We start from the raw sequence: 24,545 nt of genomic DNA, 5'->3' as shown, positions 1-24,545 counted from the left end.
TCCCTCCGTCACATTTTAATTGACTCAAATTTGCCATAATATGAATGCATATATACTCAAAAAGCGTTTAAATACATGTAATATTTCTTCACTTAATATGAGACGGAGGGAGTATTTTAATTTATTATTATGTCTGGATTATACCATTTTTCAAAAGAGACCTTGTAAACGTTGTCGAAGAGAGTATAAGTCTAGGTAATGGAATAAGACTGAAATGTTTATGGCAAGGCAAGAATATATCAGAGGATAAGTAGCCCAAATATTTAGGAGGTGTAGAGGAATATAACTGCAGTAGCAATTAATCACACTGCAAGCAAGATGTCTGGATTCTTAAAGACTTGCTCAATACGACAAGTGATCCCAGTTTCCTTCCTTAGCTTGCCTCCAAGACAACTGGTTTCTTGCCCTCCTCCATCTCTTTCAAAACCTCTATATATATTGCGCAATGCTTAGCTTAGAACATACATCAGCTTGTAGGTGCCAATCCATAAGTTTGTTTGCACACCAGAAAGGTCATTAGTTTCCCCAACAATTCAGTTGTGCATCATGGATGATGGCATCAAACAATTGAGGTACTATCGTTTAACACTACAACTTCCTTTTTCAAAGAAAAAAAATTGTTTCCGTGTTCAAAATTTTGGAGCCGTGAGAACTATATATTGTTAGCCATTTTCCATCAGGTAAGGCAACTATTCAGAACTTGGAGATATTGTGAAACTGATTTGCTATTTCGCAGAGTCCGGTTTTCTGGTGTAGGACAGGAAGATCAGGGCAGCGGCCAGACTATAACAATACCGCCTCACCAAGGCACACTTTTTGGAAGAGGTAAACAATCAAAATCTGCGTTGTTTTTTCATTGGTCTAAGTTGTGAGCATGAAGAAATGGATGTAAAATTAATATTTTCAGGGCAAATGAGTAACTGTGAAGGTTACGATCCTGCTTACGCGGCAACAGTGGCAGCTGTCGCCTATGCTATTGCTGCAAGAGAGAAGGATAAGTTAGAATCTGAAGAGAAACCTATCCCTGAGAAATTAGTATCTCGAAAGAAGCCTATTGCAATCCACGAGCCTACAGATGCCTCAACTTTCAAGAGGGGTGAAAGCTTGAAGAAACCTGCCGAAGGGAGCAAAATCTCAAGATGGTTTGGCAGTAAAGAGCCCGCCGAAGATGGCGATGATCATGAACAAGGTGGTAAAAGATTTACAAGTATATCCTGAAATAGTCCAACATTTAGTGTAGCAAGTCTTGAGTCTTGACATTAACATTAACATTTAGTGTAGCAAGTATGAAAATGTTGTATTATACTAAAACAAGGTGTGAACTTTCAGACAATGTTTTGGCGAGGAGGCCGCTAAAGCCGGTGCAAAAGAAGCCAGGAGGTCTAGTTCCAGCTGAGAACGTGGTAGAGAAGGTGGTTGACTATGTTCCAAACATCAAGAAAGATCCAAGTTTCACGCGGAAAACACCTGAGAAGAAGGGCAGCAGAAAATTTGAGCAGGAGCAAGCAATTCACAGAACAAACCCAGAGGTTAAGCCAACGTCTTCATTTCCTCGAGAGAAGAATGAGAGCCGCAAATTTGAGCAAGACCTGGCGAATCAGAGCGCTCCGCCAACGGCCAGGCCGTCTGCAACGACAGTTTCTGGCCAGGCAGAAACGATAGCAGCTGCGTGGGAGAAGGATAAGCTGGCCAAGATCAAGAAGCGGTGAGTTGACTTGTGGAGATGATGATCTTCTTAATTGCAATCACTAACATAACAGTCTATCTAACAAACAATCCCATTGCCATTTGCTATTCTCCAGGTACAATGAGGCGATGGAAACAATAGCTGAATGGGAAGCTGAAAAGAAGGCCAAGGCCAGGCGCCAAAAGGAGCCCAGAGAGGTAGGTCTCTGCTTCTTACAATTTTATTATTATTTATTATCGTAGCTCTGTTCGTTTTAGATATCGTAGCTCTATATATTCTGGCTTTCTATTCATTTGGATCACGATTTTCAAGCAAATTTGTGGCAGGGGGACTCGGAGAGGAAGCGAGCAAAGGCGCTTGAGGAGTACAACGACGAGATGAAGAGGATCAGCAAGGTTGCTGCCGCGTCGCGACTAACGGCTGAGGAGAAGAAAAGGAGCGCCGAGGCAAATGTCTGGGAGAAGGCGGCCAAGATCCGGTCGACGGGAAAGCTACCGCAGTCATGTAGTTGCTTCTGAAACCATGGACAGAGAGAGAGAGAGAGAGAGAGAAATAGACGTTATTTCTTACCGTGTAGCTTGTATTAACTAGATGCTTGGGGGCGCGACCTGATGCGGACATCGGTTTAATCAGGGAGGTCAACTGATTATATCAAACTAAGGAATGAACCGAGTCAACTTCATCTTTAACACTGGATTAACGGCTGTGCATTGAATAACATATATAGTTCACATATCTCAGAATGTAAAAAAAAAACACTATCTTGCCAAACAAACATTCATTTATCATGTCATCAACGGAGATAAACAACCCACAATAATAACAGTCGCCACAAGGGCGAAGAATGACAAGCAAATTGTTGCAGGTTAAGGCATTTATTCTCACCACATGGGGTGCCGCAGCCAACATTGGTGTCCCTTGGTGTAGCTCTTGCACAATCGGCAAAACAAAAAAAAAATAGCACGAAAGAATTTATACAAAAAATGGTAGCGAGGAGCTGCACTTTTGCATCCAAGGTGCAAATGAACAAACTCATCTGACTCTATGACAATTTGGTTTCATGCTACTTTGCTGAACCTGCAAGCTGTAAAACTGAAGTACCTTTTTTGGCAGGAAGCATTTTTAGCTTATTTTCTTGCCTGAAATTTACATGGAGCCACTGCACACGTGTACTTGATTCATAATGAATTCTGCATCCAATATTTTCAGTTAATTTTGATCTAGGACGATAAGAGCTGATTAAATCAGAAGGGTATATACACCCGGAGCTTATTCAGTATGGACTTTTCCTTGATCAAGACCTGCTCTCTGCTAAATGATAATCTGATATGCACAAGAATTCCTTGACCTGTACATATTCAATTTTTTATGTACATAATCAGGTTTCACAAGCAAGTCTTATCAAGTTTTATCTGACACACATCAGCTCTGATCTTTTGATGTAAAAGATAGTTTAATTGTACGTCAAAGAATTGAATCTAGCTTCAGCCTGGACTGTAAACGATAGCTCTAAAGGACTCAAAGATAGTAATGGTTACAAAACATGTACTCCCTCCATCCCATTTTAAGTGCCGAAATATTAAATGTATTTAGACGTATTTTATTATATATAGACGTCCATTTTTAGACAAATTTGAGTCATTTAATATGGGACGGAGGGAGTTTTAGTGATAATAAATGCTTATGAATTAAACCATGTGTTATACCTATCTTAAATGGTTAACTCAAAAGACTTTACACGAGAATAACATTTACAGGAGTAAATAAAGCTACATAGAAAAATCTTATCTTACCATGAGAAACGTTTCCATTGAGAACCAAATAATAATTTACCTTCTATATGGAGGCAACGAGAAATAAACCTAACAAACATTTTCGATCAATTGCAGCTTCAGACTCAGAAAACAACATTTGGTGAGCACCTAGAACTGAAAAGGAATTCACATTCATACCACTGCAGCTGGTAAGAAGTTGACTCAGTGAAAATAAACTCATAATAGTGATCATAGAAAATTGCTTCTCTAAGCATGATGGTACCTACCCCATCAGCGGGTTGGATATTTAAACTGTACCTTCCTTTTTAGCCTTTTCCATTTTGAGACAGAAGAAAGCATAATTTAGTCACAACTAAATCTGGTAGAGCTTAGCCGAAATCATGTCCTTTTCTACTCTGCACTAACGATACGTTGCGCCGAACAAATATGCAACAGTGAAATCATCCAGCATCGGGGATTACAAGTATACAGAAATTGCGTTTACACTTACACATCGAGACTATGAGACTGACAATTACGAAAACTTGGGCTTGTTAACCTTCAGTTACAATACGCGAGAAAAAGTAAATAAACTTGAATGAGCAGACTTCTGTCTCGCATTACTTCTAGTGAAAATGCTGTAGTTCTAGCGAAATACTCTTGCCAAGAACATTCAACAGTGCGTGTGTCCCTCCTTGCCATGAATATCCAACACGATCTAGACATTTCTAGGGTTAAATGTGACCAGTTATTTTTGCCAAATCAGACACCCTGATTCATGCCCACAGATTCATGAATCCCTATAACTCTGGAAATTTCCACCTCACGGGAAACTATGCAAATAAAAATACCAGATCAAGCGAAGTCACTGGCGCAGGTGGCACTGGGGATTTGACCAGTTGCGGAGGTGAGCTTACGGACGCCGGTGGTGGAAGCGAGTCGGGGCTCTGTAGCTGGCGAATGAGAAAGAGAGGGGGAGAAGACCAGCGAGCCCAGGCCTGACCCGTCCGCGCCCACAGCCCGGCAACTCGCCTGGAGAAGTGCTGCTGGAGCGCCTGAAGGATACGCAGCACAAGGGCTTCCTCAAGGATGAGGGCAGGACTGGGACCTGCTTTGTGGTGGGCTGGCGGCGTTGCCATCTAAAGATGAGAGAGTGGCAAAAGCTGGCTGTGTTGGCTTGGGCGGAGGGAGGTGCGGTGAGCGGTGGCCGCCTGGCCGGCGACACCAGAGAGGCGGGCAGAGGGAGGGTCAGTCTCACCTCCTTTCTCCCCTTCTTAGCGACCGCGCCGGCCAAACTTCCTCATGGCCAGTACGAGGGCAGCGAAGGGAAGGGGCCGAGACCTGCTCTGTGGCGGGCTGGCAGCGTCGCCCTCCACAGATGAGAGAGGGAGGCTGAGGATGGCGCGGTGGCCGGCGACGAGAGAAGAAATCCAAGGACGGAGAGAGGGGAGGCACAGTGGTCGGCGACGGCGACGCGAAAAGAATTGGTTCCAATCGAGCGTGGGGGTGAAAGGGACTGGAAAGTATGTCCCACTCGTCAGAGACGGGAAGATGGGGCGACGTACAGCCACCACCGGGCTCTTTTATATGAGTAAGACTAGTACGGTCCCCGTGCATTGTGACGGTCTCTTAATTTCTTTTACTTTCACATGTAAATGTAATGCATATAAAAATTGACATTTGTAGAAAAGACAACAATATAATTTGAGATTCAATCAAATGAACCGAACAATGGTATTAATTAAAGTGCCATTTACTTAGTAAATATACAATCAAGAATGGCATTTCTGCTGTCCGCACAAACAGTGTTCTATTCTATTGTTTGAACCGGTGAAAACTGAATCTACTTATTCATTCTGCTTGTAATTTTGAGCGGATCTTTTCATCAGGTTGATTCAATTGAAGAATTTGCATTTTGCACCACCCACTTAACGAATAAATTTCCCAGTCGCGACGGCCTCTGCCCTCGTGCTGCCACGCAGTCCCGCCTCTTCCGGGGACATACCATATACAATCCGTAGTTCCATTCTCAGTCAAATACTCCCTCCGATCCATAATAAGTGTCTCAGGTTTAGTACAACTTTGTATTAAGTTTGATATGGACATGATCACCATGGATACGACCATTAGAACCCTAATTGTTGGTGTATCTAATAAAAATTATAATCAGGTGAATTCAATTACAAAATGTTTTCAATATGTTACTTGCAATGAGACGGAGCTACTATCTTGTGTAATCTTATTATGTAGGCATCTTAATGAACTTTACAAATCCAAAGTGAAGATGAAGTGTGATAGCCTGCAAAGGGAGATTCAAAGTGAAGCCTATCAAGTCTACTTTCCAAGAAATCAAACGGCACATGATTCGGAGCTTGCTAGAGAAAGACATCACGAATTAAAGTGGAATCCGATTCGGGTCCGAGCTGCCAGGAGACCCGAATTTGTTTTAATCACCCAGGCCGCATCCGGAGTCCAAATCAAGCAAACAAGTACTTGTTGGAAAGGTAATTACAAGACCTTTCCAACGGATCTGGCCCCATCAAGAGATTCGACTCGTGCTGACCGTGGCGGACAAAACAAGCTGACGGATCTGTTTTTCTGTTTCCTAAAGAGTTGTAGTTTGTTAGGAAAGTTAGAGATAGAGTTGGATTTCGGACTCCTTATTCAAGGTGGACGAAAATATCTCTCCCTCCTCCTTTATATACCCCATGAGCCCCCCTAAGGAGCCTTGGGTTTTGTTTAGTTAAAAGTTAGCCATCGCTACTACTTCGTGTAATCGCGTGTGTCGGTTAGACCACCTGTTTTACCGCTTTCGGAACCCCAACTTATCGTCTCGTTGAGACATTGGTTTGATATAGTATATTCGCAATTTTAGATTGCATCCGCTATTTATCTTGTTCTTGCTTGTTCTTCGATTGCTTGCAGGAACAAAGACCTTCGTGGTCAGGTTGATCGTGCCCCTGCGTGATCAATAACCCTCTGGAGTTGGTGTATCGATTGCTAAGGCGCTGCCTGCTAGGCCGTAGTCGGATCGTCAACGTCACCTCCTACCCAAATCGAGAGTTATCAATCTCATCGAAAGGTCGGGCCACCCGCACCCGTATCACGTGGTATCAGAGCTTAAGGTTGCTCGGTGAGATTTTTCCAGTTTATCCATAGTTTAGATCTGTTTTTACCTATCGTCCAGAAAAAGCCAAACAAAAAATAGAATTAGTTACCTTGTCCTACAACCAATCTGAGCCTTGCAATTTTCACTTTAGTATTTGCATTGTTGAATCTTTGCTGCATTAATCGTGTCGAGTTGCTGGATTAGATTGGATCGTTTTTCAGATTTTTTCTACTAGATCGAACTTGCTTTTGGTTTTCTTGTTCTTCGTGTGACGCAGGTTTCCTTCATCAATCTTCCGCCGCCAAACTTCCTGCCACACCACCGCCATAATCTTCCGCCGCCACCATATCTTCCACCGAGTCCCTCTTCGAGTCCTACACCGAGTCCCTCTTCGAGTCCTACACCGAGTCCCTCGTCGAGTCCTACGCCGTGTCCTACATCGAGTTCTACATTGAGTCGGGAACTTATAGTTTTCAGCCGCAAGTTCGAGTCCGAATCCATTCAAGAGTGCTTTTGGAAAGTTTTCATAATAGATCGAATTTTGTTTAGAGATCAAGTTGTTCGGAAAGTTGTCAAAAAAAAAGAAAGGAAAGAAAAAAAAAAGGAAAGAAAGAAAAAAAAACGAAAAAAAAAGAAAAGAGTTCGAGTCAGTTTCGGATCCGAGTCCGAGTAGAATTTTAGTTTCGGGTGGGTTTGACCCGTGTTCAGTAAAACGGGCGTATCTTTTGCGTACCAACTCGGATTTGGACGTTCTTGGACTTTTTGGAAAGCTCACGACGAGGCGCATCAGGAAATATCCAGGGCGCTGCCCTGCACTTTGACCCACAAATTCGGTTTGTAAGGTGGACTTTTGAAGCTTCCAAGTTTCTGCATCCGTTTTCCGGCGTCGCTGCAGCCCGGTGTTTCTCAGTTTTCTCCACCGTCCGACATCCGTTTTGAGTGATCTTGCCCTTGCTAGAAAGCTTGTGTCGATACGCTTCTAACCCATATTTTTCCATATTTTTCTGAATTTTTCTTACTACAGCCTTTGCTGTTCTTCGACAGACCGACGTACAGTTTTCCGGTCCTTCTTTTGCGTGAGTTTCTGGGGTTAAAAAAAAAGAAAAAAAAAAGAAGAAGAAAAGAATAAGAAGCCAAACAGAAGGCCACAAAAAGAAAAATGAAGAAAAAAAATCCCAGAGATTTACTTGTTGTGCCATCTTTTGATCTTTCTATCCTATCTTCTTCAGTATCTAGGCTTAGATTATTTCTGTAATTCGTTCTTATCGACTCCAGCAGCTAGGACTAGCATTATTGAGCATATTTTCAACTTTGCATTGCTGATTTGATTATTTGCTATTCCTTGCTACTCACAAAAGCCTCCAAGCTCCACAGATTCTACACCTAGGTTGGTTTGTTACCGAGGCATCGATACATTTAATCTCCGGAGGTGTTGGTTACGCCGCTGGCCATCACCTTCCTGTTTTGCATGGTAAGAACTTGTAAGAACTTGATTTTTAGCTTGAGAGTTGAGCGACTTGTAGCCACATCCTAGTAGTTGATAGGAACATATTACTGTGTTTTGTTTCTTGTTTTCTACTAACCATGACAGGACTTACACGAAGCATGGCAACTAGACCGATGCTATCCCGTGACCGCGATGAGTGCTTGTCACCACGGCCATCTTCCACGTCTCTTGTTGATAATGCCACGGCAACGGTACAAAACAATCCTTCTAATACAATTAAATTGTTTGTACCTTTCTTTGAGGGGGAAAATGATGCTGAAACGTATATAGATTGGGAGCTAGCTTTAACTGAACAGTTCACATGCTTCGATGTACTAGATAGTCGTAAGGTTCAAATTGCTAGTAGTAAATTTACTTTTGCTGCTTTATCTTGGTGGAATGAGATAGTTAGAGAAAAGAAAATTCCCCACACTTGGGTTGATATGAAGAAAATCATGAGAGAAAAATATGTCCCTTTTAGTTATGCTTTTAACTTGCGTTCAAAATTACGACGTTTGGCACAAGATGATAAAACTGTTGATGATTACTACAATGAGTTCCAAATTATAACCTTGCGATCTGGTTTAGATGAAACCGAACAAAGAAAAATGGATAGGTTTTATTGTGGGCTTAACTTTGATATTTCTTACATGATTGAATATGGAAAATACGACTCTCTTTTGTGTTTGCTTAATCTTGCTCGTAAAGTTGAGAGGAAATTACAGCGAGGGTCTACTACAAATGAGTCGAGCCCACAAGGTAGTGATACAGAGGATTGTGTTGCTGAACTAAAAAGGGCATGTGATGAAATAAATGTGATACCTGTTGAATTTTCTGCACCATGTGAAATTATTGTCGTACATGGTGATTCAAGTGCACCTACTACTGAAATTAATTCTTCTAATGATTTGAGTGCACAAATTGATTTTGATATTGATGAGAACGAATCATGTGAGGAAATAACTAATGTTTTGGGAGAAACAAGTGAGATAGATAAATTTGATTTAGGTTGTGTCGAGTTGATTAGACATGGAGTGATTGATAAGGATCCACCTATTAATTCTTTGTGTTATATTACACTTGATACACCTATATATTTGTCACATGCAATGGATAAAGTTTCTGAGTTAACAATTTCAAAATCTTTTGCTAATGCCCATGGATACACTATTCAATTAATTGGAGAACATGATGTCAACAATAAAGTTTTGGTGCATCAGATTTGCATTGCTTGTGATAACTTTCTTGATTTGAGAGACAACAATATTTTGTGTATGCTCAATCATTTTGATATGACCTCTAATATTGGTGATAGTTGTACGACAAATAACTTATGGCATGATTGCACATTGACGCATATTGTAGCTCGCCATTTGGGAATTCTGAATTATTGTTCACCTACATTAGGATCGTTTAATGATGAGAATTACAAATTAAAATGTGATACTTGCTGTTGGAATATGACTATTAATTTTTTGCACTATTATGAGTTTTATTTACGTGAAACATCGAATGTGCAGCATGGGAGTGGAGTTAAAATTGATGACATATACATATACCATGCACACACTTTGTCTATTTTGTCAGTCTCTTTTCAGCACAAACGACGCCGAGGACGGCTTTTCTTTCAAGAAAGGGAGGATGATATGGACATGATCACCATGGATACGACCATTAGAACCCTAATTGTTGGTGTATCTAATAAAAATTATAATCAGGTGAATTCAATTACAAAATGTTTTCAATATGTTACTTGCAATGAGACGGAGCTACTATCTTGTGTAATCTTATTATGTAGGCATCTTAATGAACTTTACAAATCCAAAGTGAAGATGAAGTGTGATAGCCTGCAAAGGGAGATTCAAAGTGAAGCCTATCAAGTCTACTTTCCAAGAAATCAAACGGCACATGATTCGGAGCTTGCTAGAGAAAGACATCACGAATTAAAGTGGAATCCGATTCGGGTCCGAGCTGCCAGGAGACCCGAATTTGTTTTAATCACCCAGGCCGCATCCGGAGTCCAAATCAAGCAAACAAGTACTTGTTGGAAAGGTAATTACAAGACCTTTCCAACGGATCTGGCCCCATCAAGAGATTCGACTCGTGCTGACCGTGGCGGACAAAACAAACTGACGGATCTGTTTTTCTGTTTCCTAAAGAGTTGTAGTTTGTTAGGAAAGTTAGAGATAGAGTTGGATTTCGGACTCCTTATTCAAGGTGGACGAAAATATCTCTCCCTCCTCCTTTATATACCCCATGAGCCCCCCTAAGGAGCCTTGGGTTTTGTTTAGTTAAAAGTTAGCCATCGCTACTACTTCGTGTAATCGCGTGTGTCGGTTAGACCACCTGTTTTACCGCTTTCGGAACCCCAACTTATCGTCTCGTTGAGACATTGGTTTGATATAGTATATTCGCAATTTTAGATTGCATCCGCTATTTATCTTGTTCTTGCTTGTTCTTCGATTGCTTGCAGGAACAAAGACCTTCGTGGTCAGGTTGATCGTGCCCCTGCGTGATCAATAACCCTCTGGAGTTGGTGTATCGATTGCTAAGGCGCTGCCTGCTAGGCCGTAGTCGGATCGTCAACGTCACCTCCTACCCAAATCGAGAGTTATCAATCTCATCGAAAGGTCGGGCCACCCGCACCCGTATCAAAGTTCGCACAAAATTTAAGACACTTATTATGGATCCGATGGAGTATAATTTTTTGATAGACAACGCATATACTTCAGTGTACAATCTTTACCGACACTATACTTTAGTGCATGTTTTGCTATATAACATGCACCAACACTCTATACTTTAGTGTACAATCTTTTGGTGTTATTTCAGATTCAGAACTAAACACATATATGAGTGATAGGTGCTGCTTATACCAATAACCGCTGACGTGATGATGCGGACCAACGACGCTCTCCATGGCTGGGGATGACCATGTTAATGCTGTCCTCGCTGGGGCACATCATCGAACACCTGACGGGCATGATAGCATCAAGTTGGTAGCCTGCAGTGCAGAGTGCTGAGGCAGAGAGCGGCGCGACAGCGGCGTTGCATGTGCATTGGGAGTGGGGGCCCAGAGAGCCAGGTGTTACCGGCAAGGGGAGGCCCGCCGCAGCGTCCTGTCGCGGCGAGGAGGTCGTGCGCCTCCACTTCTTGCGCATTGCCGGCCATGCCTGCCGCCCTCCGCTGCCTGCGCCCAGTGAACTCCGGCGCCAGGGCCATTTGCGCGCAGCCCGAGCCCACCACGCGCTGCCGCTTCTTGCCAGCGCCCGTACCGGGCCGCTGCATGCCGCTTGCCCCTGCGCCGCCTGAGCCCGGCACGTGCAGCCGCCCGCGCCCCCTGCGCGTCGCCGCACGCGAGCTGCGCCTGGCTCGTAGCCCCTGCGCGCGCTGCCTCGCCCAGGTCCAGGAGGGGACGAGAAGGGCAGTTTGCTAGGCCAAGGGAGGGAGGTCGTGTGATGCGAGCCTGCGAGTTGGGATTCGGAATGATGGAAAAATCGGGATTGGGTTGAGGGCGACAGATTTGAGGTCGGCCGCAGTAGCTCTCGCACGTGTCAGGGGCGAGGCGGCAGTACCAGCGGCGCGCCGGTGGAGGGGCGGGGCAGCGGCGGGCTGGCCTGCATCGGGCGCTTGAGGGCAGCGGCCGCATTTTTTTTCTCCTGTCGTGCGCGGTGCGGGGGATGAGATAGAGAAGGGGGGACACGCGTGCAGAGGGAGGAGAAGGAGGATGGCGGCAGAGTAGGCGCGCGCGAGGAGAAGTCAATGCGGAATTGCGGAGGCACTAAACCAGGAATCCGCGTGCGACCAACGACGGAAACACTGCTCCTCTGGGTTAATCTGCCGCTGGCTGCTGCTGCTGCGGCGAGGGCACGGCGGCCGAGATGTGGGTCGGCCGGGGATGAGTCGGGAGAGACACGGGAGACGCAAAATTGCAGTTTAGCCCATCTTGCAAAACAAACCCAGTTCAGCCCTTAGTATGGACCGCGGGTTAAATTAACAAAAACGTGAAGGGGCAAATCGCAAAACTTGTGGACGGACGACGACGAAAGAAGCGTTCCTCCTTTTATTATTTGGATAGATATACCAAATAACGGAAATTTAAATGTATAATTCTTCTTGGTATACAGACAAATTGTATACCTACCCACGTATACCATTACCTTGCAAGTTACTGTAGTGGTGGAGTTGAAGGCAATGTCAATACAACAAACATTGTGCTCATCATCCATTCTTTATCGCGAATAAAAATTTGAAAGGAAATTATCATGAGCATAAGGTTGCAGGCAGTACCTTGCAGCATCTACCAGGGTGAATCGATTTCACATTCGCAAATCAATCAATAACATGACTGACATTGATTATTAGGATATCAAATGAGAAATGGTAAAGGAGATCGTACATTCAACTGTAGCATATCCAAGACCAGCGCTATTTTGCCTCAAAAACTTACCGGCGACAACTGCCCCTTCTACTTAAAGACCTGAAGTTCAAAGTAAATAGATCAGGAACAGAAAATAAATAAGACGCAACCTTCGTGTACAATTATTCGAAATGATATCTAGCACGGCATATCAACTCTAAGCAAAAAAATGAAAGTACCACTCACAAGAATGATAGAATCATCTCCTGGGCTTGGGGTATGGCCATGTGATTGACGACATGCTGCAGGTTTGGGATAAGAAAGATCAGCCTCGAGTGCATGTTGTCGCAGCATTTGCTCCATATTATGCCCCACGAACTGAGGTATCTGTAATTACAGGGAAACATTATGAAGCCAGAACTTCGATAGCGGGGATGCTCGGCACCCCCTTTGTTGTTCGGTGGGTGACGGGAAATGCTCCGGCGATCTCCTCCCTAGGCTCAAACGATCACGAACGAGACACACGTGTTTTACCTAGGTTTAGGCCGCACGGAGGCATAACACCCTATGTCCTGCTATTGTATATTGGTTGAGGGGGGGACAAGTTACATGTTCCGGAGGGCGCTCGCTAGCTCCCGGGGGTAACTACTGGTTACAAGTGGTGTTGCTCTTGTGCGTGTAGAATGCTAAGTGTGTGAACCCTTTCTACGTTGGCATTGGTCCTCCTTTTATACTGCAAGTTAACACAGGGCCTACCTGCATGGTTGCCACACTACAGGTACACGCGTCGCGTGGGGTGGTGCGGTGTCGATGCCTCCCGGGGGCGCTGTCCATGAACAGGCCGCATGAGTTGTGCTGATGGGACGGGGCACGCCGTCGAGCTGCCCTTGACCGACTGGCTTTGTCTGGTCTTGTCGGTGAACAGTAGAGGAGTGCCCGGTCTTGTCTCTCTTGTAGCGGACAGGGGCATTAAATGCCTTCGACCGGCCATGGGCGTGCATGCAGCATGTGCCACCTGTTGCGGCCCTCTGCCACCTGGTCCTACAAGTAAGCATTCCCCTGGCAGCCTCCCGGGGTTACATACCTGGACAAGGCGGTGGTGTGGCCTAGGTGCATTCGGTGGGGGACTCGGCGCTCCCTCGGGCTTCTCTTGCCACCGTGAGTACTGTCTTGTTCTCAGGGGAGTGCCCCCTGAGACAAAGCTTCCTGGAGACCTCGGGCAGGGTAGGCCCACCCGTATCTCCAAGAGGCTTTGCCGCTGGGGAACCTCCTTACTTGGGTGTCTTCTGGGCCTTGGCAATCACCAGGGGTTAATCTTTCTGCCAGGGGAATGTCTCCCGGGAGCAAAGCATCCTGGGGATCTTGGGGAGGTGAGCATGCCCATATCTCCAGGATGCCTTGCCCCAAGGGGGGCTCCTCCCCTGAGTATTTTCCTTGCCTCCGGTGCCTGGCAGTGCGCCAAGCCCGCGGAGACCCGTGCTTCTTCAGTTGTCAGGGGAACATCTGGGTCCGAGCTCATGGTAATGCTGATGGGAGGAGCCCGGCCCCAGGGGTCCTCCTAGCTTGGCAGGCTCTCTATGTTTGGGTGATGGCTTCCTGTGACCCTAAGGGAGGTCCCCCGGGATCAACCTTCCGTGGCGCGATGGAGGACCCCTGGGGCCTAGCTCCAGAATATGCCTGTGGACAAGGCCCAAAAACATATTCTGAAGCTACGGCCGCGGGAGAGCCCCTCGCCATGCCAGGCTTCCCATGGTGCCTCTCCCTTGAGGATGTGGATCTTGAGCACTTCTACGCTCCTCTTGTATTTCTTCTCTGGGTTGGTGAAGGAGCCGGGAGGGGGTTTATATAGCCTTGGCGCCTGCTACGTTGTTTGGCCCCTCCTCGGCCTTGAGGCGTGTACCTTGACTAGCACAGTGTGATCATCATACCTCTGCCCCGGGAACGGTGCCGTCGCCCACGTGTCCGTTCCCCGGGTGGCAGTGGCACAACACAAAGTGACCATTTCCCGAATTCACGGTTGAAGAATGGATGCAGTCGTCCTTGAGGGCACCGTCAGATTAGGTGTGGCCCATCTAGAGAGGGGAAGTAAGACCCTAATAATAAGCTCCCAAAGAAACACGAGGACTCATCGTCAGGAACTATCCAGCACACCTTTAGGCATTGCCTTTGCCAAGAGGAAAAGAAGCCAAAGACTATACAAGAGGAGCAAGGTTTGGGCGGCAGTCAATGATAACGTGCTTCTAGAACCATGCGCAACTTGCAGCCTCTGACACTCCGAGGACCAACACTGTCTAGGGCGGCATCCCGGCATACGAATGGCTCGTTCTCTAAGACCGCTGTCCTAGAATCTGCCACCCAGAGATAGGATGCCCCGAGATAGGGTGAAATATTGCTACACGTCCCCAAATGCCACATAGTGACGAGGATATGGGACTCGGGTATGCCCAGAAGGGTCCAACCTGGCCCATCCAGCATGAGATGGCCAAAGAATTGTGAAGGAGTTCAACCTGATGGGAAGACCCCACATCGAGCCGGAGTGATGACCAAGGCAACCTCAAGATATCTTAGGGGTAGAGCGGTCCTTTGCCCCGGGGAATATTTCCCCCTGTAATTGCTCAGACAGCTGTAACCCTCACCCGGATCATAGTATATAAGCTGGCGAGGGGACAAACCTAGGCAAGATAAAGTCTTCTTCCCCAAGCCTTCCCCCACCTAGAGAGATAGGGAGGAACAAATCTCAACACCCGACTTCTGTACAGACGGATCTGAACAACCTCGAGGGAAACCTTCCCCGAGTTGTTCGAGAACGGTCCAAGAACAGCTCAATACAAGCAGCCACAAACAGGAATAGAGTGTTACCTCACATCAAGGGCCTGAACCTGTCATTGTGTTCTGGGTGCTACCATCAGTGATCCTTGGGCGTGCGCTCTCCTGAATCTAACTTTGATGGTGTATAACATCAACACATAGCCCAAGCCATATTGGACAACTACGCAGCCTACGGCCATGCGCCTAGATGTAGGGTCGTAGTCTCGACACCAAGGGTCGCATCAGCTGACTCCACCACCTTGCCGGACTTACAACGTAGGCCACCACTTGAAACAACAAAAGACCGCAGCTCCTACTCTTAGAGCCACCACCACCCTGCTGCTTACCGTTCCCTCCATCCCAATGTCAAACAGGCTATTTGCTTCTTCGAACTTCTCAGTTTTTCCGTCCATTTTTGTAACCGGGAGAGTAATAAGGTAGCTGATGCCCTAGTGGCAGCAGGTGCGAAGATGGTGCATATAACCCAAGCCGTATGGCCGGGTCGGGTGATGTTCCTACCTTTGTTCGTGACCTGGTGTCCGGTGATCTTGCCTGGCCCGTTCAGTAATGGAAATGTTTTTCCAGCTCTAGAAAAAACAAACACCTAGAATCACTGTTTCCACTTGGTACCAAATGATTCCTACTTTTCAGGAACAGGATGGTTAGACATATTAGGAGAATATTCTCTTTCGAGGAATCAAATGGTTGTTCTATTACAGTTCTCTATATTCTATGAACCAAATACAATAACCATCTCACTTTTTGGAACCATTCTATTACATTCTTTTGAATGACCTCAACCAAACTGTAATGGAAGATTGCTATTTTCATTGACATGCAAGCTGTAAAAGGGCCAGAAATGCTGAGGTAATGGCTCAAAGTTTGATCAACATCAGGAAATCCTAGTCATTTGAACACATTGTCCAGCATAACTCATTGCATGATTGAGCACAAAATAACTGAACTTATCAGTCTATCACAATCTTGCAGGGTTCAGCCAGTAACATAGACGTGTCAATCATGTTCGCAGTATGCTCTATTTGCAGTGTGATCTCATGCAAGCAGTCATAGATAGCAGCAATATCAGTATGTGACTTGTCCTTTACGATAAATTCATGAACCACGCCGTTTAGTTCGATGCAACTACATCCTGGAACTTTCTCCACTCCCAAGTGCCTCATCATCACCCTCACTTTATCAGCCTTCTTCCTCATATTTGCCTCTGCATACATGTTTGCAAGTAGCACATAAATTCCACTATCGCCCGGGTCAAGCTCTACTAATTTCATTGCTGCCTTTTCACCCAGAGTAATATTACCATGCATCCTACAGGCAAAGAAAAGAGCACCCCAAACGACTGCATCAGGCTCCATAGGCATGGTGTTTACTAGATGTTCTGCTTCATCTAAGTAACCTGCTCTGCCTAACAAGTCTACCATACATGAATAATGTTTCATTTTCCTCTCAAGGTGATATTTTGAGACCATTAGTGAGAAAAATTCCTGACCTTCCTTAACCAGACCAGCATGACAACAAGCAGACAAAACACCTATAAATGTAATCTCATCAGGCTGCAACCCAAGCTCTATCATTCTCTGGAAGTATTTGATGGCCACATCAGCATGTCCGTGATTTGCAAGACCAGATATCATTGCTGTCCACGTGAGTGCATTTTTCTCCGGTATTTCTTTGAAAACACGGATGGCCTTCTCGATGTTCCCACACTTGGAGTACATGTCAACTAGATTTGTGCCAAGCATAACACTAAGTGAAACCCGGCGTCTATCGATGTAATGGTGAACCCACATACCCATTTCTAGCGCTCCAAGCTGCGAGCAAGCTGATAAAAGATTGACCATGGTGATGTCATCAGGCTCCACCATTGCTTCCTGCATGTCATGAAACAACCGAAGAGCCTCCTTGCCCCGTTTACACTGCACATAACCAGTCATCAGTGCATTCCATGGGAATACGTCTCTCTCAGGCATCTCATCAAACACCTTCCGTGCATCATCCATCAGCCCGAACTGTGCATAACCAACAATCATTGTAGTCCAAGAAACAATCGTCTTCTTGTCAATCCCCTCAAACACAGACTTGGCCCGCTCTAAATCACCGCACTTGATGTACATATCCATCACCACGTTCATCAGCCTCACCGTACACCTCACCCCATGACTCTCCACATATCCATGGAGCCTCCTCCCGAGCTCTAGATCCCGCAGCTGCGCGGACCCTGACACGACTCCAATCATCGTTACCTCATCAGGCGTCACCGCTCCATCCCCTACCATCCTCCAGAACATCTCCAACGCCTCCCTAGGTACGCCCCTCCGCACATAACCCCCAATCAGCGTGTTCCACGACACTAAATCCCTTACATGACTTCCATCGAACAACTTGCGTGCCTCTGCCATGGAACTGCAGACCGCCAGGAAGTGCATCGCGGCGTTCACCACGAATACGTCCGCATGGAACCCAAGACTAAGGACATTCCCAAGGACCGCATTGCCATAGTTCCTTTCCTGCAGGCGAGCACATGCCTTGAGCAGGAAGGGGAAAGTGAGGTGGTCCGGACGGGCCGAGCGGAGGAGGGAGCAGTAGAGCGGGAGACAGCGGGTGACAAGACCGCGGTCCGTGCAGAGAGAAAGGGCGCGGAGTGCCGCATTGTAAGGGGAGGCAGAGTCAGGTGGGGTGGGTAGGGAGGCGAGGAGAGCGAGGGCGTGGAGGAGAGGGCGAGGGGAATGGCGGGGGTCGTCGGAGTGAGCGAGGGCCTCTACGAGGCGAGAGGCCAAGGGGAACGGAGAGCGGGAGGACATGAGGCCGGCGGTGAGGAGGTGGGCGTGGAGCTGCAGGAGGCGACCGGCCGACGGCGGGTGGCGGGTGGAGAGGATGGCCAGGAGGGGGCAAAGGGAAGGCGGAGACATAGTTCGAGAGAGAAGAGGAGCAACCCTATCTGTAACATCCGTCGCCTCCGGCGATCGCCACGACGTGAGCTCGTCGGACCGGACGCTCCATACACACAGACAGAGTTGCAGGAAAGGAGAACGAAGAGAAAGCTGTTTCAACTCTATTTCTTTTCTCGGTTACAATAGAGTAAAATGCTTTTGAAAATCTGAAGTTACTGTTCGCGCTCGTCCACTCCAACAAATAACTACTCCCCTATCAAAATAATCAAAATAAATGATGTGGATATGTATTCACGTAACTTATTTCAGGACTTTTTTATTTTCTTAGCACCGTTACAGTAGCTTAAATTCCCTCGTGAGAAACTTGCCTCCTTCCAAACTTGCCTCCTCACTTGTGTTTACTCCCACTAGAAATCCTGCAAGTTTCTCTTAATTTGATCTAGCACTTTTACACTGTTTAGTTATTACTACGTTTACGTCTTTGTAAATAAAGTTAAATCTATATCTATACTTATACTCCTTTTATTCCAAACTCATATAGATTTGTGCACTTGGACCAAATCAGCTCTCGTTTCTACTGCCTGACCACTCATGTTGGTTAATAATAAATGAACGTGAATAGTTATTGGCCGGGTGCGGGTACCAAGAGAAAAATAAGGTGTATTGTGGAACAAATGAGAAAAATCTATACACGTTGTATTGTGGACTGGGGGGAGTACTTATCTATTTCCCTCGTTGTTCGTCCGCCTTTCTCTTTCGTTCGTCCTCCGTTCTCATCCGACACCCCTTTGTCCCTCACGTTAAAAAGCGGGAGCTAGCGCCTAAGATTTAGTCGCCCCCCTATCCAAGCTGCACTCGGGAGGCTAATGCCAAAAATATACCAGCTGCGTAGTCTCATGATGGTATGACTCGGCTAGGATCAACCCCCAAGTCGGGTCGGTTTATAGAATAACTTGTAAATGAAGTAATACCCAATAAGAGATTAGGTATGTAAGAAATCGTGTACATGTCATACACGATCCACCGAAACCCTAGCCGTCTGACTATATAAAGTCGGGCTAGGTACCCATGGGAGGAGATGTCTCCTGTAATTGCTATTTGTGTATCAATATAATTTAGCTGGTAACTTCAAATGATAAGACACCTCGCTAGTACTTGCCTCCACCTAAAAGGGCCCATAAAACACGGGATGAATCAAACTTGTACGTGCCTGGTAACTTTGAGGTGGAGGCACGTACTACTGTTTTTGGTTCTCTGCCCTCCAACAGAGAAAGTGTAGCCGAATCTGGGTAAATTCTTATTTAGCCGAGCTTTGTTCCGGATCGCTTCCACCTCCGCCGTCAAGCCCCTCTACCGATCATCTCCATGATGATACATGTCCCTAAGAACTCTCGACAAGAAGTGACCACCAGGTTCACGTTAGGAAGAAGCCGAAGGAAGACTGTCAACTTGGTCCACTCACTGGAGGAAACGCTCCAATCGCTAGGCAAGCATGCTCGAGACGACTAGTGTGATGAACCTCGGCCGCGGCGATGTGATGGTCGCCGGCAAGGTCTCAGTTTGCGTAAGATGGGTAAAGCAGCAAGGAAGAATAGAGGGGCAAGGAATATTTTCTATTTATTTTCACCGATGGTTTGACAGAGAGCACGCAACGCTGGTTATATCTACCAGTCTCAAACACAAAGAACGGCCGCTGGCCCAAACTCATGGCGCATTGCCAACACGGCACACCAGTTATAACTACAGCGCACATTAGGTAGCTACAGGTTTCTCTGCTATTGCCTCAGGCGTTACAGTGGCGTGCCCTCGAATACTATGTTGTCCCCAAGCTCGTGCCAATGGAAACCTCTGACACAGGACCGCATAGTCTTCCCAAGTTATAGATCACGTAGGCAAGGAGGTCGACTTCACCCTGACCTGAAGCACCGCAGCACTGCCCTTCCTGGCTTCCTGCTCAAGCACCACTCCAGAATTTCTTTAGGGACCACATCGAGTGCATCTAAGTCCAGTGGTACAAGAAGCTCTGTGGACTCAACGGTGTAATTAGAAATAAAAGGCTTAAGCTATGAGACATGAAACACGAGATGAATCAAACTCGTTGCTGGTAACTTCAAATGATAAGACACCTCGCTAGTACGTGCCTCCACCTCAAAGGGCCCATAAAACTTGTAAGCCAGCTTAGGGAATGGGCGATTCGCCACTGAGGACTGAGCATGAGGCTGGAGCTTCAGATACAAAGAATCACCAACCTGAAACTATCAAGGACTGCGATTCTTATCACCATAGTGCTTCATACGCAATTGAGCTCTCTCCAAATGATAACGCATCATGTCAGAACCGTGTTGAATGTCCGTAAGGAAGTCACGTACCTTATCACTGGCCATCATCTTTGATCAGTTAACCTACCATGATGCGACTCTTGATTGTACATATCCTTGAAAGGAGTACATCCCAGTCATATGGTAAGAACTGTTGTACCAGAACTCTGCCAGAGGAAGCCGATGGAACCCGCTTGGGTTGAGCATGTGTAGCACACCTGAGGTACATTTCCAAAGAATGGTTCAGCCTCTCAGTGTGGCCATCACTTTGAGGATGATAGTCACGGCATCTGCAATTTAGTATCCAGAAGTGCAAACAACTCCTTCCCAAATTACTTGTAAACACTGTCTCTATTGCCATGTAGCTTCACAATATTTTGAAACATGGCCTTCCCTACAGATGTTGAGTGTAAGGATGCTTGAGCGGAAGAAATGGGCAATCACTTTAAAACCAGCTAACTTAGGAAGACCATCAATAAATCCATGGATATATCCTGCCAAGCTACTTTAGGCATAGACAAAGAGTGCAACAACCCATGTGATTTACAATGTTCATATTTTGCTTGCCGACAAACTGTAATTTGAGACCGGTGCAAGCAAATAAATTGCTGATGTGTTGATAAGTGGCATAAACTCCAGAATGTCCTTCCAGTGCACTAGCATGAAATGCTTCTGTTAACTTGGTCTCTCAAGCCCCACATTAGCACCCACCCACACCTTTTTTTTTAAGGCAGAGGGCATCCCTCCGGTTTCATTAAAGGAAACAAATGTCGTACATAAGTTAGAATTTAACACAACAAGACTTAGAAAGACTACACCCCATTCAACGAATGAGATACAACTTTCGATGCACCAACATTCTGTGAGAACAAACTGGAAGAAATGACTACAACTTCCCCCACACCTTGCCACGGAGTTTAATCAGGCCTTGTTGTAACTGAAAACCTTCCTCATTTGAACCAGTCACAGCAAGCTGAGCTAACAACTCTTGAGCTTTAGGATCCACTGCATAAGAATTCAAAATTTCATGAATCCACATAGTTGCTCCAGCAGATATAGCATATAAGGAAAACATATGGCCTACTCTTGACAGGGCATCAACCCCTTCTTTTCTCTTGAACCTTTTATGCTGCAAAGTGAATCTCAAGCCCACCAACCTGTGAAGGGACGCGTAGAGATAAACAAAAACTTTTCTACGCGAACTCCCAAGATCTAGCCGAGGTAGAAGGCCACGAGGATTACCACTAGACGCGCAGTTGCGGATTATTGATGCGGCGCCTTGATGCAGTGCAGTCCCTCGATCCGATCCAGCCGATCCAATCCCGCGATCGTCGAAGTGCTGAACGTACAGCACCTCTGCCGGTATCCACACGTGCAAGGAGGAGCTCCGGCGGCGGACTGCTAGGTCCGGTGCGACGGTTGAACTGAATCGGGTTAGGATTCTCAACGCATGAGAGTGGAAAAACCGTGCGCCTTAGGCATCCCACGCCCCTGCTTATATATCGAGTGGAAGTGGGCTCCAAGCCTTGTGGCCCATCCACCCTGCGAGTCCAACTCGCATTGTCAGCCCAATTCCAGTTCGGGTCCAACCCGACCAAATACTTGCTCCCGCTCTTAAGTGTGTGACCCCACAGGCTCATGGCGACTTGGACACGATTGGAGTCCGACTCACAATCGATCAATCGGTAGCGGCTCCTAGCAGAACGTGCCGACTCCCAAGTACCATCGAGTCATGACGACGTACCTTCCAATGTGACATACGTCTTAGTCCCTTTTGCCTCACGATATACCTTGTCGAACTATAGGCGATTAATCGTCATCCCTTTAATAGTTCAACTCTCTTCTCGATCTGTGATATACGATTCATCCGACTAACTCTTAGTCGATCGACCCGGTTAACAGTTAACCAAGTCGCGCATGGCCATGCTTCCCGAATCATATCACTCGAGAGGGCCCAGAGAATATCTCTCCAGTCGGAGGGGCAAAATCTCATCTTGGTTATCCACATCACACAGCTTGATTCTCAGTCAACCCGAACTCTGCCTTTATAACTGCCCTGTTACGGAACAACGTTTGACAGAACATAAGTTGGTGATCCACAACTCGGATTGTGCGATAATCTCAGGTCTAAGGATTACATTGATTGAGACATGCAAATGACGACCTACTCGTTGCATCTCAATGGGTCAGTCCGACTCGCTAAACTCTTTAGCCGAGTCCGTGTAAGCTGGAATGACATCACCATGCCCATGACAAGTGGAACCGAGTCATCAGCCAACTTTCACATTAGTCAAGGTTATGTGTCCAGCACAACCTCAATGACTAAGGACAATTTAGTATGAACAACATGAATACATAGTTCCACAATCAAATCACATATTCAATGATACATATCAGATGTTCAAACAAGGACAACTCAATAATATTTATGAATACATTGGAAATTACATCATACATGATTGCCTCTAGGGCATATTCCCAACAACCTGGTCATTGCTTTTCTCTGCAAATCAGACTGCAACACTTGATCTTGCACATGACATAAACTTTTATGGTCTGTTCTAATAGTAAAGGACCCTCCGGGAAGATAAGGCTCCTATCTATCAACAACCATCATAATGGCGATAGCTTTTGATTGGCAGTGCTAATAGCCTTGTTGTAGAAAGCAACTTGATGCTGGTTCTGCATGAGCACTGCACCGATGCCAGAAGCGCAAGCATATCTGTCTCTGCACAAAAGGATTTGTTAAAATCAGAAAGTGCCAGGACCGGTGTTGCACTTATTGCTTGCTTTAACTTGCTTATCAAAAGGCTAGTTGAGCTGATTCAGACCATAAAAAATGTTTCTTCTGCAACAAGGTGGTCAATGGCTTAGCCAACACTCTGCAGCGTTAATATTATGTTGTAGCCTGTAAGTCCCAAGAAGTCTTTGAGTTCTGTGACATTAGAAGGTGTGGTCCAAGCCAACATAACTCTTGTTTTCTCTTTATCAGTAGCCACCCCTTTGTCAGATATTACGTGACCCAAGTATTCCAATTGAGACTGAGCAAAGGAGCATTTGCTGAGCTTGACATAAAACTGGTTTTGCTGCCAGACTTGAAGCACTGTACTGAGGTGGTCCACATGTTTGGTCTTACTCCCAAAGGACGTCGCTCTGAACTTATACTGCCCGTGGTGAGTTTTAAATGGAGTTTTAACTTCATCTGCACGTATTATCCTAATCTGGTGAGATCCTACCCTCAAATCCAATTTGGAGAAAATAGTTGTACCAGCTAATTCATCTACAATTGGCGTGGAAAATTTTCTTTTAATTGTGATGGCGTTAAGCTTCCTGTAATCTATACAAAATCTCCAACTGTCATTATTTTCCTTAACTAGTAGGACAAGAGAGGCATAATGACTCAAATTGGGTATGATAGTTCCTGCTTGCAGCATTGAGGCTACCTGTCTCTCGGTCTCATCCTTCTGGAGAGGTGAGTATCTGTAAGGCCCGCTGTTTACTGGAATCGCATCAATGAGCAAGTTGATGGCATGATCAAACTCTCTGTGAGGATGATAGCCTCAAGGGTGTCCCAATCTTTCGATGAGATACCTAATTATCGATGTGGGTAAGAGGTGACGTTGACGATCCGACTACAGCTTAGGAGGCAGCGCCTTAACAATCGATACACCAACTCCTAAGGGTTATTGATCCCGTGGGGGCACGATCAACCTGACCACCAAGGTCTTTGTTTTTGCAACCAATCGAAGAACAAACAAGAACAAGATGAAAAACAATCTGAAATTGTGAGTAGGAATTATGAAGGTTCACGAATCTGAATACTCAATATAAGTTGGTGCCTTGATGACGGTAAAACAGGTGGTCTAACCGACACACGCGATTACACGAAAGTAGCAAAGGTTAAACTTTATCTAATCAAAACCCAAGACTCCATAGGGGGGCTCGTGGGGGTATAAATAGGAGGGGAACTAGGTGGTTTCGGCCAGACCCTTGAGGGACTCCGAAACGGCCTAGCAATCCTCCTAAAACACAACGAAAACATTTAAAAATTAGCTGGACCCTATTACATGGCCTTATAACTCTCATTCCTCCACTTGGCCGAAATCCCATTGAT

General features: G+C 45.8%; 2 protein-coding genes and 2 long non-coding RNA genes across 6 annotated transcripts; 1 reads left to right on the top strand and 3 right to left on the bottom strand.

Moving 5' to 3' along the window:
• Positions 1-101: 101 nt before the first annotated feature.
• Positions 102-2,383, top strand: LOC100838912. Of its 2 annotated transcripts, none has more exons than XM_014901323.2 (6): positions 102-572; positions 737-825; positions 908-1,189; positions 1,330-1,705; positions 1,803-1,884; positions 2,000-2,206. In XM_014901323.2, the coding sequence occupies exons 1-6, from the start codon at positions 547-549 to the stop codon at positions 2,066-2,068; spliced, it is 924 nt and encodes a 307-aa protein (XP_014756809.1). In that variant the 5' UTR covers positions 102-546; the 3' UTR covers positions 2,069-2,206. The 2 variants fall into 2 exon arrangements, with proteins under 2 accessions (XP_014756809.1, XP_010234700.1); XM_010236398.3 differs by having other exon boundaries at positions 109-572; positions 2,014-2,383.
• An 8,334-nt stretch (positions 2,384-10,717) lies between these two features.
• Positions 10,718-11,928, bottom strand: LOC104583633. 2 transcript variants are annotated; one of them, XR_001406825.2, is made up of 2 exons: positions 11,129-11,928; positions 10,718-11,040 (listed from the first exon to the last, which is right to left on the bottom strand). It is a non-coding gene; the product is annotated as an uncharacterized LOC104583633 (long non-coding RNA). The 2 variants fall into 2 exon arrangements; XR_001406826.2 differs by having other exon boundaries at positions 10,718-11,009.
• A 3,938-nt stretch (positions 11,929-15,866) lies between these two features.
• Positions 15,867-18,546, bottom strand: LOC100833099 (pentatricopeptide repeat-containing protein At2g22410, mitochondrial). The gene has a single exon (XM_003573827.4). The coding sequence runs from the start codon at positions 18,129-18,131 to the stop codon at positions 16,173-16,175; it is 1,959 nt and encodes a 652-aa protein (XP_003573875.1). The 5' UTR covers positions 18,132-18,546; the 3' UTR covers positions 15,867-16,172.
• Positions 18,547-20,515: 1,969 nt separating this feature from the next.
• Positions 20,516-21,710, bottom strand: LOC112271607. Its single transcript, XR_002964885.1, has 3 exons — positions 21,674-21,710; positions 21,516-21,588; positions 20,516-21,436 (listed from the first exon to the last, which is right to left on the bottom strand). It is a non-coding gene; the product is annotated as an uncharacterized LOC112271607 (long non-coding RNA).
• Positions 21,711-24,545: the final 2,835 nt, after the last annotated feature.

Source organism: Brachypodium distachyon, chromosome 3 (assembly GCF_000005505.3).
Source record: "Brachypodium distachyon strain Bd21 chromosome 3, Brachypodium_distachyon_v3.0, whole genome shotgun sequence".
Classification (NCBI taxonomy): domain Eukaryota; kingdom Viridiplantae; phylum Streptophyta; class Magnoliopsida; order Poales; family Poaceae; genus Brachypodium; species Brachypodium distachyon.
The sequence above is the reverse complement of the archived record's forward strand: the minus strand, read 5'-3'. Positions and strand labels throughout refer to the sequence as shown.

Excerpts from the sequence above, each read along its gene's own strand:
- LOC100838912 (XM_010236398.3), top strand. The coding sequence starts at position 547 with ATGGATGATGGCATCAAACAATTGAG. Across the intron at positions 1,190-1,329 it reads TGGCGATGATCATGAACAAG|ACAATGTTTTGGCGAGGAGG; the intron begins GTGGTAAAAGAT and ends GTGAACTTTCAG. Across the intron at positions 1,885-2,013 it reads GCCAAAAGGAGCCCAGAGAG|GGGGACTCGGAGAGGAAGCG; the intron begins GTAGGTCTCTGC and ends AATTTGTGGCAG.
- LOC100833099 (XM_003573827.4), bottom strand. The coding sequence starts at position 18,131 with ATGTCTCCGCCTTCCCTTTGCCCCCTCCTGGCCATCCTCTCCACCCGC.